Source organism: Oncorhynchus mykiss, chromosome 15 (assembly GCF_057628025.1).
Source record: "Oncorhynchus mykiss isolate SJ-2025 chromosome 15, ASM5762802v1, whole genome shotgun sequence".
In the NCBI taxonomy this organism is placed as follows: domain Eukaryota; kingdom Metazoa; phylum Chordata; class Actinopteri; order Salmoniformes; family Salmonidae; genus Oncorhynchus; species Oncorhynchus mykiss.
In genome coordinates this window covers 5655001-5675256 of record NC_143036.1, presented here as the reverse complement: position 1 = coordinate 5675256, position 20256 = coordinate 5655001, and the positions used below count along the sequence as shown (strand labels likewise).

Sequence of the window (20256 nt, the reverse complement as noted above, 5' to 3'; positions counted from 1 at the left end):
GTCCATGTGTCTTAAAGCCAGGCTGTCTCCATGTGTCTTAAAGCCGGGCTGTCTCCATGTGTCTTAAAGCCGGGCTGTCTCCGTGTGTCTTAAAGCCAGCCTGTGTCCATGTGTCTTAAGGCCAGGCTGTGTCCATGTGTCTTAAAGCCAGGCTGTCTCCATGTGTCTTAAGGCCAGGCTGTGTCCATGCGTCTTAAGGCCAGGCTGTGTCCATGTGTCTTAAAGCCAGGCTGTGTCTATGTATCTTAAAGCCAGACTGTGTCTAGGTATCTTAAAGCCAGACTGTGTCTAGGTATCTTAAAGCCAGGATGTGTCTAGGTATCGTAAAGCCAGCCTGTGTCTAGGTATCGTAAAGCCAGCCTGTGTCTAGGTATCGTAAAGCCAGCCTGTGTCCATGTGTCTTAAAGCCAGGCTGTGTCCATGTGTCTTAAAGCCAGGCTGTGTCCATGTGTCTTAAGGCCAGGCTGTGTCTAGGTATCTTAAAGCCAGGCTGTGTCCATGTGTCTTAAAGCCAGGCTGTCTCCATGTGTCTTAAAGCCAGGCTGTCTCCATGTGTCTTAAAGCCAGGCTGTCTCCATGTGTCTTAAAGCCAGGCTGTGTCCATGTATCTTAAGGCCAGGCTGTGTCTAGGTATCTTAAAGCCAGGCTGTGTCCATGTGTCTTAAAGCCAGGCTGTGTCCATGTGTCTTAAAGCCAGGCTGTCTCCATGTGTCTTAAAGCCAGGCTGTCTCCATGTGTCTTAAAGCCAGGCTGTCTCCATGTGTCTTAAAGCCAGGCTGTGTCCATGTATCTTAAGGCCAGGCTGTGTCCATGTATCTTAAGGCCAGGCTGTGTCTAGGTATCTTAAAGCCAGGCTGTGTCCATGTATCTTAAGGCCAGGCTGTGTCCATGTATCTTAAAGCCAGGCAGTGTCTAGGTATCTTAAAGCCAGGCTGTGTCTAGGTATCTTAAAGCCAGGCTGTCTCCATGTGTCTTAAAGCCAGGCTGTGTCCATGTGTCTTAAAGCCAGGCTGTGTCTAGGTAACTTAAAGCCAGGCTGTGTCTAGGTATCTTAAAGCCAGGCTGTGTCCATGTGTCTTAAAGCCAGGCTGTGTCCATGTATCTTAAAGTCAGGCTGTGTTCACGTGTCTTAAAGCCAGGCTGTCTCCATGTGTCTTAAAGCCAGGCTGTGTCCATGTATCTTAAAGCCAGGCTGTGTCCATGTGTCTTAACGCCAGGCTGTGTCCATGTGTCTTAATGCCAGGCTGTGTCCATGTGTATTAACGCCAGGCTGTGTCCATGTGTCTTAAAGCCAGGCTGTGTCCATGTGTCTTAAAGCCAGGCTGTGTCCATGTGTCTTAAAGCCAGGCTGTGTTCATGTGTCTTAAAGCCAGGCTGTGTCCATGTGTCTTAAAGCCAGCCTGTGTCCATGTGTCTTAAAGCCAGGCTGTGTCCATGTGTCTTAAAGCCAGACTGTGTCTAGGTATCTTAAAGCCAGCCTGTGTCCATGTGTCTTAAAGCCAGACTGTGTCTAGGTATCTTAAAGCCAGCCTGTGTCCATGTGTCTTAAAGCCAGGCTGTGTCCATGTGTCTTAAAGCCAGCCTGTGTCCATGTGTCTTAAAGCCAGGCTGTGTCCATGTGTCTTAAAGCCAGGCTGTGTCCATGTGTCTTAAAGCCAGCCTGTGTCCATGTGTCTTAAAGCCAGGCTGTGTCCATGTGTCTTAAAGCCAGGCTGTGTCCATGTGTCTTAAAGCCAGCCTGTGTCCATGTGTCTTAAAGCCAGGCTGTGTCCATGTGTCTTAAAGCCAGGCTGTGTCCATGTGTTTTAAAGCCAGCCTGTGTCCATACTGTATGTCCCATATCATGTATTACATGTATCCACAAAACACCTTTGCACTCTTTATTTCTCAGGAGGAGTGGAATAAATCGTCACCAGATAATTTCAGTACAGCTCGACTTTAGATCCCTCCCAAGGTATGAATACGTCCGACAAAGACTTTTTGGCAGGTAAACTGATCCTAGATCAGTGCTTAGAGCAACATTGTCCTACTCCGGTATATTAATTTGCATGTGACGTTAGGATTTTGGGAAAGTAAGCTGATTCTCGATCAGTTCCTGGAGCTGTTACTGTACCTGATGGTACATCTGCATCACTTCCTTCCCCATGGAGTAGATGTTCATGACTAGTACCATCACCATGCAAATGGACAAGAAGGAGTTTTGCTGTGGGGCAAAGGTAAAAAAAAAAATAGGTTAGGGTTCGATTCAGATTATGGATGTTGCTCCATCAAAAGGTAATGTATGTTCAACCAACAGATTGTGAATGGCATCGGATGGCGATACACTTAGCCAATACTGACTTGTATGCCTTTCTTTAACCTGAACCCTTAATGAAACTATAACTAACCACATTTTCTTAACCTAACCCTTATCCCTAAACCCAACCTAACCTTCACCATAAGCTTAACCTAAACCTTATCCCTAAACCTAAACCTAACCCTTATCCCTAAACCTAAACCTAACCCTTATCCCTAAACCCAACCTAACCTTCACCATAAACTTAACCTAACCCTTTCCCTAAACCCAACCTAACTTTCACCATAAACTTAACCTAACCCTTATCCCTAAACCTAACCTAACCTTCACCATAAACTTAACCTAACCCTTATCCCTAAACCCAACCTAACCTTCACCATTTTCTTAACCTAACCCTTATCCCTAAACCCAACCTTCACCATAAACTTAACCTAACCCTTATCCCCAAACCCAACCTAACTTTCACCATAAACTTAACCTAACCCTTATCCCTAAACCTAAACCTAAACCTAACCTTTATCCCTAAACCTAAACCTAACCCTTATCCCTAAACCCAACCTAACCTTCACCATAAACTTAACCTAACCCTTATCCCCAAACCCAACCTAACTTTCACCATAAACTTAACCTAACCCTTATCCCTAAACCCAACCTAACTTTCACCATTTACTTAACCTAACCCTTATCCCTAAACCTAACCTAACCTTCACCATAAACTTACCCTAACCCTTATCCCTAAACCTAATTAATGTCAACCTTTATGCCCTAACCCCTATCCCTAAACCTAACCTAACCTTCACCATAAACTTAACCTAACCCTTATCCCTAAACCCAACCTAACCTTCACCATAAACTTAACCTAACCCCTATCCCTAAACCTAATTAATTTCAACCTTTATGTCCTAACCCCTATCCATAAAAACCTAATTAATTTCAACCTGTATGCCCTAACCCCTATCCCTAAACCTAATTAATTTCAACCTTTATGCCCTAACCCTTATGGCCCATTGTTTCTGTTCTGTATGATGAATGTACACTTTCATACAAGATACAGTGTGGTCCAAAATTAACCTCAAAAAGAAGTTAAAGATGAGAAAAAGACTAGCCAATACATTTTACAAAAGCTGAGCTATATTGTCTGCTCAACATAATACAATTGCTCGCTCAGAGAAATGTTTGTTTAATTAGCAAGTTTTTTTTTTAAATCTTAAAAAGAGAAAAAAATATTGGTTCCCCTGTTTAGAATATTCCAGCACCCTCCCTCTTTAAATTGTATCCCCTGTTTAGAATATTCCAGCACCCTCCCTCTTTAAATTGGATCCCCTGTTTAGAATATTCCAGCACCCTTCCCCTTTAAAAACAATTATGAGATTGGAGGACACGTTTGGAGAGATATTAGGCCAATCCTCTTACCAGATCTTTGATATCCTTCGACTGGGCTCTTTTAAAACCACCGTTTTCAATGGGGTTAAAGTCCGAAGACAGAGAGAGCCATGGCAAAATATACATTTTTGTGGTCATTTAACAATTCCCTTGTGGATATTGATGTGTGCTTGGGGTTATTGTCTTGCTGGAAGATCAACAGGAAGATCCACTTGCGGCCAAGTTTCAGCCTCCTGGCAGAGGCAACCGGGTTTTTGTCTAAAATGTCCTTGTACCTGGTAAAGGTCACATTAACAAAGTGCCCCAGGACTACTGGAAGCAAAATAGCCCAAAAAACATCAAAGATCCACCACCATATTTTACAGTAGGGTTGAGGTACGGCTATTTTGCTTCCACTGCTAGTTTCTGCAGAGCGTGCAGTGCGAGAGTCGTGATTCATTAGTTCCAGGTCAAAATGAAAGAGAGGTGTGATGAATCATTTCTAGTTCATAATAATAATAAAAATAGATTCATGATGAGTTTAAAAAATGGCGTAAAAAATGTATACTTTGACATTTCCGACTGGATCTATTTTAATAAAAAATGTATCAACCCCTACAAAAAGTAGAAACCCAATGAATAACACATTCATCAAGGCCAAAAAAAGACAATCAAAAAATAATTCATAATGAACAATGTTTTGAAGTGTCTGTCCTATATCTAGGACTTACAGTATAAGAAACATCAGGAAATATATATTTTCCTTATTTTTTTTTTTTCACACATTTTAAAAACTTTTTTATTGGATAGGCACAAATCTACAAAACTAATTTAAATTTTTTTAAAGAGGGTACCGGTTACCTCCAGACGAGTCTTGCGACACTTGTTGAGGGGTCGTAGAGAAAAAACAGAGACCACCATCGTGTTCATCAGAGTCTCCCCTTTCCATAGATTAGTAATAGTTTTGTATGGTCAAACCGTTCGGACGCTAGACACGTTTTCGTGAGAAGACCGATGGATGAAGTGCGACACTGGCGGATGTGATGGATTGAGACACATTAAAAATCCAACAATGTGATTTTCTGGATTTTTTTTTTCTCATTTTGTCTGTCATAGTTGAAGCGTACCTATGATGAAAATTACAGGCCTCTCTCATCTTTTTAAGTGGGAGAACTTGCACAATTGGTGGCTGACTAAATACTTTTTTGCCCCACTGTATCTCTCTAGATTAAACTGACAGATATTCATGGAGATATTTTTATTGTGTAAATTAGATTGACGCACCGGTGCAGTAAATCAAGATTTAGCACATAATTGTACATGTTGTTACACATCATGAAATATATTGATGGAAAAAATGACAGACAGTAGCCTAGAATTAGCAAAGTATAATTCAATTGAATGAACATAACCTTTATTTCAATTTGATTAAAATATATAGGACTACTTTGCCTATAATGTCAGGTTTTCATTTGAGGCATAGTTTTTATTCTTTGCAACAGTTGAAAAGACATTGGCCACGTAGTTTTTTTTTGTCTACTTTGTTCTGAGGTTATCGACGGTCACAGAGAGACGGATAAACCTACTGATTCTGTGTTTAGTGACTTTAACAAACGTTTTGTCTCATGGGCTGTGAATACTTATGTAAATGAGATATTTCTGTATTTCAGGTTCATTTCTAAAAACATGTTTGCACTTTGTCATTATGGAGTATTGTGTCTAGATGGGTAAGAATAGTTAAAACACAACAAAATGTGGAAAAAGTCAAGGGGTGTGAATACTTTCTGAAGGCACGGTAGGCTGTTCTACGAGTTGTCGTAGGAAGTCGGTACATTACAAGCGTTTTCAAGTGTAACTTTAGTAACAATGGGTTTGGGAAACAGCTCGGCTTCTAAAGATATCATAATATGGTTCTAGCTGTGATCTTAATGCCAACAAGGCTCTGGGAAACGAGGCCCTGGCCAACAAGGCTCTGGGAAATGAGGCCCTGGCCAACAAGGCTCTGGGAAACGAGACCCTGGCCAACAAGGCTCTGGGAAATGAGGCCCTGGCCAACAAGGCTCTGGGAAACGAGACCCTGGCCAAAAAGGCTCTGGGAAACAAGGCCCTGGCCAACATGGCTCTGGTAAATGAGGCCCTGGCCAACGAGGCTCTGGGAAACGAGGCTCTGGCCAACAAGGCTCTGGGAAACAAGGCCCTGGCCAACGAGGCTCTGGGAAATGAGGCCCTGGCCAACGAGGCTCTGTGAAACGAGGCTCTGGCCAACAAGGCTCTGGGAAATAAGGCCCTGGCCAACGAGGCTCTGGGAAACGAGGCCCTGGCCAAAAATGCTCTGGGAAACGAGGCTCTGGCCAACAAGGCTCTGGGAAACGAGGCCGTGGCCAACAAGGCCACATTAATAATAGTCTTCTACTTCTCCTACTGGATCGGGAAGTGAGGAGTGAACACATCATCTGGGTGTCTTGCCTCTTCTACATCTAGAGACAGTTGTCATGTGTTTTATGAATTGACTCAATAACCTGCAACCTTGACTATATAGGCACCTGTCGTTCTATAGCTGCGTTTCCCAAACTCGTCCCTCAGGACCTTAATTAAAGGTGTAAACGTTGTTTTTTTATTTTTTTGCCCTGGCAGTAGACAGTATATTAAAATATTAGACGCTGATGAGGAGTTGATGATTCGAATCCCCAGGACAGAGAGGGAAATGGTGTTCTATAGTAGTGTGTTAATTCATACGCTACCGAATGAAAATCCCCTCCATTAAACTGTTTGCCCACTAGACCTGTACATCGTAACAATTTAATGTTATTTCTATTCCACCTTGTGTTATTCACTAGCCCCCCCCCCTCCCGTTTGATAACCAGCGGGTATTAGCGTACCTCTCTGAAGGAAATGGGCACCATGGTGACAGCTGTGGTGTTGTCAGGGCCGGTGTAGTCCAGGCTGGGTCTCAGGCTCACTATGAGGTGGGTGAGAGGAAGCAGACCCAGCAGGTACACGAACAGGTTCAGAAGGTGAGCAGTGCTCCCGTAGGCCACCCTGGAGTTAGGAAATAGAACAATAGATGAACAGAAAAAAGGAAACTTCCATCACTCTGAAACACGGCAAGAAAATATTCTCGTATTTTATTTTATTTTTTGTGCAAATTTTGAGAAAGTTTCATGAATTTCTGCAACTGTACTCTAATTACTGACCACTTCATATAAGAATTGTAATACATTCCCATAGGGCCCTGGTTAAAAGTAGTGCACTATGTAGGGAATAGGGTACCATTTAGGATGCACCCCTAGAACGCTGTGAATACTGACCACTTCATCTCCAGGTATTTCTTGCAGACGGGGTGTGTAAGGAGCTCTATGCGGTTGTTGTTCACCATCGCCTCAGAGAGAGAGAGAACAACAGGTTATATAGTTCACCATCTCATCAGAGAGAGAGAGAGAGATATAACAACAGCTTGTTGTTCACCATCTCTTCAGAGAGAGAGAGATAACATCAGGTTGTAGTTCACCGTCTCCTCAGAGAGAGAGAACAACAGGTTGTAGTTCACCATCTCCTCATAGAGAGAGAGAGAGAGAACAACAGGTTGTTGTTCACCATCTCCTCAGAGAGAAAGAGAGAACAACAGGTTCTAGTTCACCATCTCCTCAGAGAGGGAGAGAGAGATAACAGCAGGTTGTAGTTCACCATCGCCTCAGAGAGAAAGAGAGAACAACAGGTTCTAGTTCACCATCTCCTCAGAGAGGGAGAGAGAGATAACAGCAGGTTGTAGTTCACCATCACCTCAGAGAGAAAGAGAGAACAACAGGTTCTAGTTCACCATCTCCTCAGAGAGGGAGAGAGAGATAACAGCAGGTTGTAGTTCACCATCGCCTCAGAGAGAAAGAGAGAACAACAGGTTCTAGTTCATCATCTCCTCAGAGAGAGAGAGAGAGAGATAACAGCAGGTTGTAGTTCACCATCTCCTCAGAGAGAGAGAGAGAGAGAGAGAGAGAACAACAGGTTGTAGTTCACCATCTCCTCAAAAAGAGAGAGAGAGAGAGAGAGAGAGAGAACAACAGGTTCTAGTTCACCGTCTCCTCCTCAGAGAGAGAGAGAACAACAGGTTGTAGTTCACCATCTCCTCAGAGAGAGAGAGAGAGAGAGAGAGAGAGAGAGAGAGAGAGAGAACAACAGGTTCTAGTTCACCGTCTCCTCCTCAGAGAGAGAGAGAACAACAGGTTGTAGTTCACCATCTCGTCAGAGAGGGAGAGAGAGATAACAACAGGTTGTAGTTCACCATCGCCTCAGAGAGAGAGAGAGAGAACAACAGGTTCTAGTTCACCGTCTCCTCCTCAGAGAGAGAGAGAACAACAGGTTGTAGTTCACCATCTCGTCAGAGAGGGAGAGAGAGATAACAACAGGTTGTAGTTCACCATCGCCTCAGAGAGAGAGAGAGAGAACAACAGGTTCTAGTTCACCGTCTCCTCCTCAGAGAGAGAGAGAACAACAGGTTGTAGTTCACCATCTCCTCAGAGAGAGAGAACAACAGGTTGTAGTTCACCATCCAGAACCCTGGTCATCTTGATTCCCAGAACCCTGGTCATCTTGATTCCCAGAACCCTGGTGATCTTGATGCCCAGAACCCTGGTGATCTTGATGCCCAGAACCCCGGTGATCTTGATTCCCAGAACCCTGGTGATCTTGATGCCCAGAACCCTGGTGATCTTGATGCCCAGAACCCTGGTGATCTTGATGCCCAGAACCCTGGTCATCTTGATGCCCAGAACCCTGGTGATCTTGATGCCCAGAACCCCGGTGAGCCTTGCTCTTACAGTAGATCAACAATAGAAAGCTAAGGAGAGAGTATGGTACTTGTATTGGAACTACTTACATTCAGAGCAGCGAGGGGCTGGACCTTCAGGCTTTCGTCAGTCTTTGCGTGTTTCTTTAGTGCTATCGGTGCCTGAAGCCACTGGAAATTGTACTCAATCTACACAATAGAAAAAACAACAACATTTGTAATTGTATGAAAAAGAGAGAGAGCAAATAAGTATATCCTTTGCTATAGTTATACAGTTTTAAGTGTGTAGGGCGGCGTTGCGTTCCCTCTTCATAGAGGCGTGCGTAACAGGTAGCGTGTGTAGGGCGGCGTTGCGTTCCCTCTTCATAGAGGCGTGCGTAACAGGTAGCGTGTGTAGGGCGGCGTTGCGTTCCCTCTTCATAGAGGTGTGCGTAACAGGTAGCGTGTGTAGGGTAGCGTTGCGTTCCCTCTTCATAGAGGCGTGCGTAACAGGTAGCGTGTGTAGGGCGGCGTTGCGTTCCCTCTTCATAGAGGCGTGCGTAACAGGTAGCGTGTGTAGGGTAGAGTTGCGTTCCCTCTTCATAGAGGCGTGCAGGTAGCGTGTGTAGGGCGGCGTTGCGTTCCCTCTTCATAGAGGCGTGCGTAACAGGTAGCGTATGTAGGGTAGCGTTGCGTTCCCTCTTCATAGAGGTGTGCGTAACAGGTAGCGTGCGTAGGATAGCGTTGCGTTCCCTCTTCATAGAGGCGTGCGTAACAGGTAGCGTGTGTAGGGTAGCGTTGCGTTCCCTCTTCATAGAGGCGTGCAGGTAGCGTGTGTAGGGTAGCGTTGCGTTCCCTCTTCATAGAGGCGTGCGTAACAGGTAGCGTGTGTAGGGTAGCGTTGCGTTCCCTCTTAATAGAGGCGTGCGTAACAGGTAGCGTGTGTAGGGCGGCGTTGCGTTCCCTCTTCATAGAGGCGTGCGTAACAGGTAGCGTATGTAGGGTAGCGTTGCGTTCCCTCTTCATAGAGGTGTGCGTAACAGGTAGCGTGCGTAGGATAGCGTTGCGTTCCCTCTTCATAGAGGCGTGCGTAACAGGTAGCGTGTGTAGGGTAGCGTTGCGTTCCCTCTTCATAGAGGCGTGCGTAACAGGTAGCGTGCGTAGGGTAGCGTTGCGTTCCCTCTTAATAGAGGCGTGCGTAACAGGTAGCGTGCGTAGGGTAGCGTTGCGTTCCCTCTTCATAGAGGCGTGCGTAACAGGTAGCGTGCGTAGGGTAGCGTTGCGTTCCCTCTTCATAGAGGCATGCGTAACAGGTAGCGTGCGTAGGGTAGCGTTGCGTTCCTTCTTCATAGAGGCATGCGTAACAGGTAGCGTGCGTAGGGTAGCGTTGCGTTCCCTCTTCATAGAGGCATGCGTAACAGGTAGCGTGTGTATTGTAGCGTTGCGTTCCCTCTTCATAGAGGCGTGTGTAACAGGTAGCGTATGTAGGGTAGCGTTGCGTTCCCTCTTCATAGAGGCGTGCGTAACAGGTAGCGTGCGTAGGGTAGCGTTGCGTTCCCTCTTCATAGAGGCGTGCGTAACAGGTAGCGTGTGTAGGGTAGCGTTGCGTTCCCTCTTCATAGAGGCGTGCAGGTAGCGTGTGTAGGGTAGCGTTGCGTTCCCTCTTCATAGAGGTGTGCGTAACAGGTAGCGTGCGTAGGGTAGCGTTGCGTTCCCTCTTCATAGAGGCGTGCGTAACAGGTAGCGTGCGTAGGGTAGCGTTGCGTTCCCTCTTCATAGAGGCGTGCGTAACAGGTAGCGTGCGTAGGGTAGCGTTGCGTTCCCTCTTCATAGAGGCGTGCGTAACAGGTAGCGTGTGTATTGTAGCGTTGCGTTCCCTCTTCATAGAGGCGTGCGTAACAGGTAGCGTATGTAGGGTAGCGTTGCGTTCCCTCTTCATAGAGGCGTGCGTAACAGGTAGCGTGCGTAGGGTAGCGTTGAGTTCCCTCTTCATAGAGGCGTGCGTAACAGGTAGCGTGTGTAGGGTAGCGTTGCGTTCCCTCTTCATAGAGGCGTGCGTAACAGGTAGCGTGTGTAGGGTAGCGTTGCGTTCCCTCTTCATAGAGGCGTGCAGGTAGCGTGTGTAGGGTAGCGTTGCGTTCCCTCTTCATAGAGGCGTGCGTAACAGGTAGCGTGTGTAGGGTAGCGTTGCGTTCCCTCTTCATAGAGGCGTGCGTAACAGGTAGCGTGTGTAGGGTAGCGTTGCGTTCCCTCTTCATAGAGGCGTGCAGGTAGCGTGTGTAGGGTAGCGTTGCGTTCCCTCTTCATAGAGGCGTGCGTAACAGGTAGCGTGCGTAGGGTAGCGTTGCGTTCCCTCTTCATAGAGGCGTGCGTAACAGGTAGCGTGCGTAGGGTAGCGTTGCGTTCCCTCTTCATAGAGGCGTGCGTAACAGGTAGCGTGCGTAGGGTAGCGCTGCGTTCCCTCTTCATAGAGGCGTGCGTAACAGGTAGCGTGTGTATTGTAGCGTTGCGTTCCCTCTTCATAGAGGCGTGCGTAACAGGTAGCGTGCGTAGGGTAGCGTTGCGTTCCCTCTTCATAGAGGAGTGCGTAACAGGTAGCGTGCGTAGGGTAGCGTTGCGTTCCCTCTTCATAGAGGCGTGCGTAACAGGTAGCGTGTGTAGGGTAGCGTTGCGTTCCCTCTTCACAGAGGCCTGCGTAACAGGTAGCGTAAGGCCGATGACAAAAAATGGAAACCCGAAAGGGACACTAAGACTTAACGTTTCACAATTAAAGTTACACAGTAGAATTTACACACGTGATAGTCAGGACTGTTGTCGTCATCCTTTGACTCTCTGATGCAGCAGTCCAGTAGGTGCTGAGCAAGTTACAAGGAGAGGGGACATTGTCATCTGGTTAATCATTGTTGGTTAGCGTTGCAAAATGACATAAACTTTCCTGCTTATTCCCTCCTGGTTTTATTCCCTCCTGATTTAATTCCATCCTGGATTTAATCCCTCCTGATTTTATTCCCTTCTGATTTTATTCCCTCCTGATTTTATTCCCCCCTGATTTAATTCCCTCCTGATTTTATTCCCTCCTGATTTAATTCCTTCCTGATTTTATTCCCTCCTGATTTTGTGAAACTTCCATCTGGGATTTCATGAAAAACAGGGAATTTTAGGAAAGTTTCTGGAATTTTGCAACGCTGCACACATTCCCTGTTTTATAAAGTCAAAGTCTATCATCAAAAAACGTTTTTTTAATCAAGTCAGTTGACTGAGAACCACACCAAAGATGATTACATACAGTAGGGATATATACCGTTTACACCATTTTATTGCTGCATGTTGCCATCATTTTGCAATAATATACTCTATTGGAATTGTTCAGGTGTGTGAGGGCAAACCTTGCAAGACTCTGGCAGCAAGTCAACCAGTTCCAACACTGGACAACGTTTGCCAGCATCATGTTTGAACGTCCTCAGGGTGTCACTACATCTGCAATAAACAAACAAACAAACTCTGCATGGTCACAGCACTGTGCTAATCCGGAAGGACCCAAGAACATTTACAAGTCCTTGAAAGATTACAGGGCCCAGAGTTGTTCCTGTCCTGATGGCCTGACCTAGTCAGGACACAAAAGGGTTAGGGACCGACTGAACTGGGGTTGTAAAATTCCAGTAAATCTGTAGGTGTTCCAGAAATGTTGGTTGGAGGACTATAGATTACCTGCTTACTCCCTCCTAATTCCAGGAAACTGCCAACCAGTTTCCTGTTGATGATGACCTGAACCTAACCCTCTGGAATGTTCCAACCAGGAACCAAAACCTAGGGGATTTGGGCAATTTTGCAACCCTCAGCCCACATGACTGATCAAACCTGTCACTGTCGATGATGGCATTGACCACATCCTTCCTCCTGTGTTGCAGTGCTTCGTGAAAGAAGGAGGCGTGGCTCTTGTTGAGGCTGATCTCCGCCCCTCTCTGCAGCAGCAGTCTCACTGCAGCTACTTGTCCCTCCCTGGCTGCCACGTGCAGTGCTGTGCTCTGATCAGAACAACAACACAAGATTTGTGAATTCACATCGTCGCCTAATCAACACATCTCGAGGAACGTTTAATGATTCATTCATTCATTGAGAATAAAAGCATTTCAAAATAAAGGAGCTAGGAGTCAGCTTACGTTTGTTTAATTAGTTAGTAAATAAATAATTGAGACAATTGCTGAATGGATGATTTATAGTAAAGGCTGTGTTCGTGCAGAACCAATACTTTATGACGTTCAGATGAGACCGATAGAAGGAAAATAATAATGAATTACTGATTGACTGCTATTGATATAAAAGATCTTCAGATCTTTAAGAGTGGATTCCGGAGATAGCCGCTCTGTATAAACTAACTATTCCGTGGTGCCCCAGGTTATTAACGAGTTAATTGTTGCATGGTTTAATTCAATCACTTAATCAATCAAACGTTAGGTAATCGATTTGATAAAATAGCTTGTCATCACAAAGATGTCAGAGACACGACAGTCTGAATGAAACAAAGGTTGTCCGAACCCCATCCTCATCCAGCTTGTCCAGTAGTTTGATGTTGGTGCCCAGGACGATCTTCATGGTCTGGGTGTACCCCTCTGCCGCCGCATGGTGTAAACAAGTCCACCCTTTGTAATCACTAAGGAAGAGAGAGACGAGACAGAATACACCAGTGACAATAACACACCGGTACATTCTCCATGTAGGGTGTCAAAATTCAGCTACATTTCCCAGAATTCCCAGTTGAAGAATCCCGGGTTACCTATATATTCCACCCGATTCTAGTAATATTGCATCCGGGATTTCAAGGGCTTTTGGGACATTTACAGAAATGTTGGTGATCCTACTCCTACGTCAATATTTACAGATTGGCTTGACGATCTGTTGCAAACCTTTAAAAACAAAATCTGTGCCACTGCCTTCCTCACTGTGAACAGCCTAGTCATGTACAGACGTGTGTTAGTGCTAGCACCTGTGAAAGAGAGCTCCTTTACGAAGCAGCAGCTCCACCACTTTGGCGTGTCCACCTCCAGAGGCCAGGTGTAGGGGAGTCAAGCCTCTCTCATCCCCTTCGTTCAGCAGGCGGGAATCTGTGATGGTCTCCAGCAGACGCTGGCAGGTGTTAATACGACCATACCTGATGAGATGAGAAGAGAGTTAGAGGTATACCTGGTGTTAATATGAACATTTCTGATGACAGGAGAGTTAGGGGTGTACGTGTGTGTGTGTGTGTGTGTGTGTGTGTGTGTGTGTGTGTGTGTGTGTGTGTGTATGTGTGTGTGTGTGTGTGTGTGTGTGTGTGTGTGTGTGTGTGTGTGTGTGTGTGTGAGAGAGAGAGCAGGATGAGGGCGAGGAAAAAATATACAGTATTGGTCAAAAGTTTGGACAATAAGTACTTATTTCAAGGTTTATCTTTATATTTTATATTTTCTGCATTGTAGAATAATAGTGAAGAAATCAGAACTATGAAATAACACATATGGAATCATGTAGTAACCAAAAGTGTTAAAAAATGAAAATATATTTGAGATTTGAGATTCTTCAAAGTAGCCACACTTGCCTTGATGTCAGGTTGTCACTAGTCACTACAGCCACAAAGTAAAAATTGGCTACATCAATAAAATGCAATTTTGCTTTTTGGTTTTAATTTTAGTTAAGGGTTAGGCATAACGTTAGCAGTGTGCTTAAGGTTATGGTTAGAGTTAGAGTTAGGTTTGAAATCTGATTTTAAGAAAATAAATCTTAAGAAATAGGCACGGTTTAGCAATTTGTGGCTGTGGTAACTAGTGTCTGTCTGTCTGTCTGTCTGTCTGTCTGTCTGTCTGTCTGTCTGTCTGTCTGTCTGTCTGTCTGTCTGTCTGTCTGTCTGTCTGTCTGTCTGTCTGTCTGTCTGTCTGTCTGTCTGTCTGCCTGCCTGCCTGCCTGCCTGCCTGCCTGTCTGTCTGTCTGTCTGTCTGTCTGTCTGTCTGTCTGTCTGTCTGTCTGTCTGTCTGCCTGCCTGCCTGCCTGCCTGTCTGTCTGTCTGTCTGTCTGTCTGTCTGTCTGTCTGTCTGTCTGTCTGTCTGTTAAAAAGCCTGGATTTACATGGATTACATTTAGATTTTGTGTGACACATTGTCAAAGTGGAATTATATTTTTGGTAATATTTAACATGTAATAGAAAACTAAAAACTGAAATTTCTTGAGTGAATCTGTCACGCCCTGACCTTAGTTCCTGTTTTTATGTCTCTATTTTAGTTTGGTCTGGGCGTGAGTTGGGGTGGGCATTCTATGTGTTGTTCTCTGTTTTGGTATTTCTGTGTTTGGCCTGGTATGGTTCCCAATCAGAGGCAGCTGTTTGTCGTTGTCTCTGATTGAGAGCCATACTTAGGCAGCCCGTTTTCCCACTATGATTTGTGGGTAGTTGTTTTCTGTGTCTGTGTTTTACCACACAGAACTGTTTCGGTTTTCATTTATGTCTCTTGTTCTTTTGTATTCAGTGTTCAGTGTTCGGGTTATTTCATTAAAATATGGACACCGATCTTACCTACTCCTCCTCAGAAGAGGAGGAAAGCCGTTACGGAATAAGGATTCAACCCCTTTGTTACGGCAAACCTAAAGAAGTTCAGGAGTAAAAATCTGCTTAATTTAAAAAGTCACATACTGCAAGTTCCATGGACTCACTTTGTGTGCAATAATATAGTGCTTGACATGATTTTTTAATTAACCGACTAGCCCATCTCTGTACCCCACACATACAATTATCTGTAAGGTCCCTCAGTAGAACAGTGAATTTCAAGGTTTAACCACAAAGAGAAGCAATGGTTTGAAAAGAAGGGCACTTATTGGTAGACAAAATATTTTTTTTTTAAATAAGAAGGCAGACATTGAATATCCCTTTGAGCACGCTGCAGTTATTAATTACACTTTGGATGGTGTATCAATACACCCAGTCACTACAAAGATACAGCAAGACTTGAACATTTCAATGATCAACAACCAACCAAGAATTGTTAAACGAGTAGTGGGTAAATAATGTACAATGCAGGTGTAGAAAGGTTGCAAGTTCAAATCCCCCGAGCTGACAAGGTACAAATCTGTCGTTCTGCCCCTGAACAGGCAGTTAACCCACTGTTCCTAGGCCGTCATTGAAAATAAGAATTTGTTCTTAACTGACTTGCCTAGTTAAATAAAGGTTAAATAAATAAATACAAATGTCTTTCCCTGAATCATCACCTACCCTAAGTGTTCATTACTATCACAGGGCTCCAGACTAACATGTTCCCCTGAATCATCACCTACCCTAAGTGTTCAGTACTATCGCAGGGCTCCAGACTAACATGTTCCCCTGAATCATCACCTACCCTAAGTGTTCATTACTATCACAGGGCTCCAGACTAACATGTTCCCCTGAATCATCACCTACCCTAAGTGTTCAGTACTATCGCAGGGCTCCAGACTAACATGTTCCCCTGAATCATCACCTACCCTAAGTGTTCATTACTATCACAGGGCTCCAGACTAACATGCTCCCCTGAATCATCACCTACCCTAAGTGTTCAGTACTATCACAGGGCTCCAGACTAACATGTTCCCCTGAATCATCACCTACCCTAAGTGTTCATTACTATCACAGGGCTCCAGACTAACATGTTCCCCTGAATCATCACCTACCCTAAGTGTTCAGTACAATCGCAGGGCTCCAGATTAACATGCTCCCCTGAATCATCACCTACCCTAAGTGTTCAGTACAATCGCAGGGCTCCAGACTAACATGCTCCCCTGAATCATCACCTACCCTAAGTGTTCATTACTATTACAGGCTCTAGACTAACATGTTCCCCTGAATCATCACCTACCCTAAGTCCTAAGTGTTCATTACTATCACAGGGCTCCAGACTAACATGTTAACCTGGTGTCGCGGGTGTCACTAACTTTCAAGGATCGTACACATAGCACTGAATGTGGATCTAATGTTTGTCTGTCGATGATTCAGTGCGCTGTGGTTAAGAGACGCTGTAGACATCTGACATTTTGTACACTTTTACTGGATCCTACATGTAAAATCGGAGTGCACTTTGTTCACAAATTACATTCAGAGGTGCTAAGTACTCTCTGCAAGCTATTGTTGTGTCTGACCCTTACAGTTGGTGGCACCAGCAGACCGAAATCATGATTAATCATCTGATAAAGTCATTAAAAGTGCTTTATTAAGAAGTAAATAGTAAATAGACTACTGAGGTATTCAAGAAATATGTTTTTTTTTTCTCTAACACATCCAAGCGGGAATGATTCAAGGTATTTTGATGACCGGGCCGGACAATCTTGGTAGGGCTGTTGGCCACTGATCAACCAAAGGCTTAGTATAGATTAGTATGGCAGAGAAATTGCTTTAAAAAATCTTTACAAAGAAAATCTGAGGAGCCCAATGCATGGGCTGCCAGCCATGTCACCTTTTTCCATTGTTTTTTAAAAATATATATAAAACTATATTTTTGTGTCAATATTGACCAGCCCACCCAACAACAAAAATGTTTCCAGCCCATCTGGCATTTGCCAGTATTGCCAGATGTCCAATCTGCCCCTTCTGCCCACAAATTCTGAAACACTATCTAGGCTACTTAAAACAAATCGAAAATACAGTATTTTCTGAGTCAAATGTTATTATGTTTTATTTTAATATTATGTTAATACCTATCACATTACTTCACGCACAGGAAAACTTTTGTATGACAAATAAAAGTATTATTATAAAATAAAATATAAATATAAAATATAAAATCGATAGGAGTGGAGAAAAAAATGTGCTTCGGCATTAAGCATAATGATAAGTAATAAAATCATTTCTAAGGGCAAACCTGCAAGATAACTGACCCGCCCACAGATTGATGTTTCAGCATTGTCCCAATGAAGAGTTTGGTGTTCGACTTGCCACGTGTGACATGTATGAGCAGTTACAAGCCTGGCTAAATTTATCAGCAGGCGGATGAGCAATATCCACCGTCATAGTACTGTAAGCCTACGGATGAAGTCTGAGCTGGAATGTGAAGCTAACTGAAGCTGGTTCACTTTAGAAAACCCTGAGTAGATCTAGCTTTCTTCGTAGGATACCCCTCTGCTCCGGGGAAGGCTCCGTTTATCCTGAACGAAGTGTCTGAGCCGCAAAATGAGGACCGATGAAATCAGAAATCACCCTCCCTCTTGCAAAGATTGAGTCATCATCAGCGGTGTAAAGTACTTCAGTAAAAATACTTTAAAGTACTTCTTAAGTATAAATACTTTAAAGTACTTCTTAAGTATAAATACTTTAAAGTACTACTTAAGTATAAATACTTTAAAGTACTTCTTAAGTAGTTTTCTGGGGGGCATCTACTTTACTTGACTATTTTCACGACTTCCGCCGAAGTTGGTCCCTCTCCTTGTTCGGGCGGCGGTCGAAGTCGCCAACCTTCTAGCCATCGCTGATCCTCTTTTCATTTTCCTTTGGTTTTGTCTTGTCTTGTATCACACCTGGTCCCAATCCTATTCATTACATGTTGTGTATTTAACCCTCTGTTCCCCCTCAGTGTCCTTGTCGGTGATGGTTTGTTTGTAAGCTATTGTGCAAGTAATGTTCTGGTGTGCTACAGGTTTTGTACCCACTTGTATTATTTTGTATATTTTGCTTTTCTGAGTTTTGAGCACTTATTAAACTGCTCTGTTTTATACAAAGTTCGATCTCCTGACTTCCACCAACATGCACCCTTACAACTATTAACATTTTTCACAACCTTTACTTCACCACATTCCTCAAGAAAATATTCAACTTTTTACTCCTTATATTTTCCCTGACAACCTATAGTACTCATTGCATTTTCAATGTTTTGCAGGACAGGAACATTTGTCAAATTCATGCACTTATCAAGAGAACACAAAGTCATCTCTACTGCCTCTGGTCTGGCGGACTCATTAAAACACAAATGCATATTTTGTAAATAATGTCTGAGAATTGGAGTGAAAATGAAAATGTGGCACTGACTTCCCCATGGATTGATGTTTCAGCATTGTCTCAGCAATGCATCCACCACTTGGCCTAACACCACTCACTGGGCAGCGAAGTGCAGGGCTGACTTCTTGTACATAACCCCACTAGACCTAACACCACTAGACCTAACCCCACTAGACCTAACCCCACTAGACCTAACAACACTAGACCTAACCCCACTAGACCTAACCCCACTAGACCTAACACCACTAGACCTAACCCCACTAGACCTAACCCCTCTAGACCTAACCCCACTAGACCTAACCCCACTAGAACTAACCCCACTAGACCTAACACCACTAGACCTAACCCCACTAGGCCTAACACCACTCACTGGGCAGCGAAGTGCAGGGCTGACTTCTTGTCCTTGGACTTGCGGTCCAGAGAGACCTGTAGAACCAAGATGTTCTTGACCGATTCGTGGATACCCAGTCTGCAGGCGTAGTGGAGAGGAGTACAGCCCTCGTTGTCTTCAGTACTCAACAGATCCATCATACTGCTGTGCTGTAGGGGGCAGGACACACACACGTAAGTAAACAGATATGTACACACACGGCACACACACACACTACAACCCTGACTTCCTGAGAGCAGAGCAGAGCAGAGCAGAGCAGAGCAGAGCAGACAGACAGACAGACAGACAGACAGACAGACAGACAGACAGACAGACTGTCCCACCCAAGAGGTCAACTAAAGTCTTTTAAGTCTGATTCATTCTGTCTCGGCCAGTACTGTAGCTAAAGTAGGCAACAGCTGAAGGCTGAGGCATTTGGCAAACTTCTAAATGCTTTTATTAAACTATCACAGAGAGTAATCCAACTTCATTTGTTACTAGAAACAGACTCAGGACAAATGGTTGATGGCGATAGAGAGAACATTTCATTTTCTTTAACAAAAGGCAGTGTATATTCAGCTGGCAGAAAAAGATTGGCAGCAGAAGGCATTATGCTTTCCATTCTTCTCTACAGATCCTCTCTATCAGGTCGGATGGGGAGCGTCGCTGCACAGCTACAGTTGTAAGATGGTTTGGTTTAGTCAGATTGTGTTAGTCTATTACTGTTACTTAGATGAGTCAGATTGTGTTAGTCTATTACTGTGACTTAGATGAAGATCAGACCACATTTTATGAGTGATCAATGCAGAAATTCAGGTTATTCCAAAGGGTTCACAAACTTTTCTTGCACCTGTATTTTGAGGTCTCTCCAGAGATGTTCGATCTGGTTCAAGTACGGGCTCTGGCTGGGCCAGTTCTGTTCTCTCCAGAAGTGTTTGATCGGGTTCAAGTCCGGGCTCTGGCTGGGCCAGTTCTGTTCTCTCCAGAGATGTTCGATCTGGTTCAAGTACGGGCTCTGGCTGGGCCAGTTCTGTTCTCTCCAGAGGTGTTCGATCTGGTTCAAGTCCGGGCTCTGGCTGGGCCAGTTCTGTTCTCTCCAGAGATGTTCGATCTGGTTCAAGTCTGGGCTCTGGCTGGGCCACTCGAGGACATTCAGAGACATTTAGAGTTCCGAAGCCGCTCCTGCTTATGTCTTCGTTGTGTGCTTAGGGTCATTGTCCTGTTGGAAGGCGAACCTTCAACCCAGTCTGAGGTTCTCAGCACTCTGGAGCAGGTTTTCATCAAGGGTCTCTCTGTACTTTGCTCCGTTCATCTTTCCCTCGATCTTGACTTGTCTTCCAGTCCCTGCCACTGAAAAACATCCCACCACATGATGCTGCCGTCACGATGCTTCACCTTAGGTGGCCAGCTCTAGGAAGAGTCTTGGTGGTTCCAAACTTCTTCAATTTAAGAATGATGGAGGCTGCTGTGTTTTTGGGGACCTTCAGTGC

At 44.5% G+C, this 20256-nt stretch overlaps 1 protein-coding gene across 1 annotated transcript in view; it reads right to left on the bottom strand.

Annotated features, from left to right (window-relative positions):
* LOC110490883 (transient receptor potential cation channel subfamily A member 1) overlaps positions 1-20256 on the bottom strand; it is an 88410-nt gene that overhangs the window by 27296 nt on the left and 40858 nt on the right. Inside the window, exons 11-20 of the mRNA XM_090199233.1 lie at positions 18767-18936; positions 13402-13566; positions 12954-13068; positions 12276-12442; positions 11804-11894; positions 11213-11272; positions 8529-8627; positions 6967-7037; positions 6538-6697; positions 2114-2203 (exon numbers count right to left, since the gene is read on the bottom strand). Of these exons, the coding sequence (XP_090055359.1) occupies positions 2114-2203; positions 6538-6697; positions 6967-7037; positions 8529-8627; positions 11213-11272; positions 11804-11894; positions 12276-12442; positions 12954-13068; positions 13402-13566; positions 18767-18936 (1188 nt within the window). The remainder of the gene's footprint in view (positions 1-2113; positions 2204-6537; positions 6698-6966; positions 7038-8528; positions 8628-11212; positions 11273-11803; positions 11895-12275; positions 12443-12953; positions 13069-13401; positions 13567-18766; positions 18937-20256) is intronic.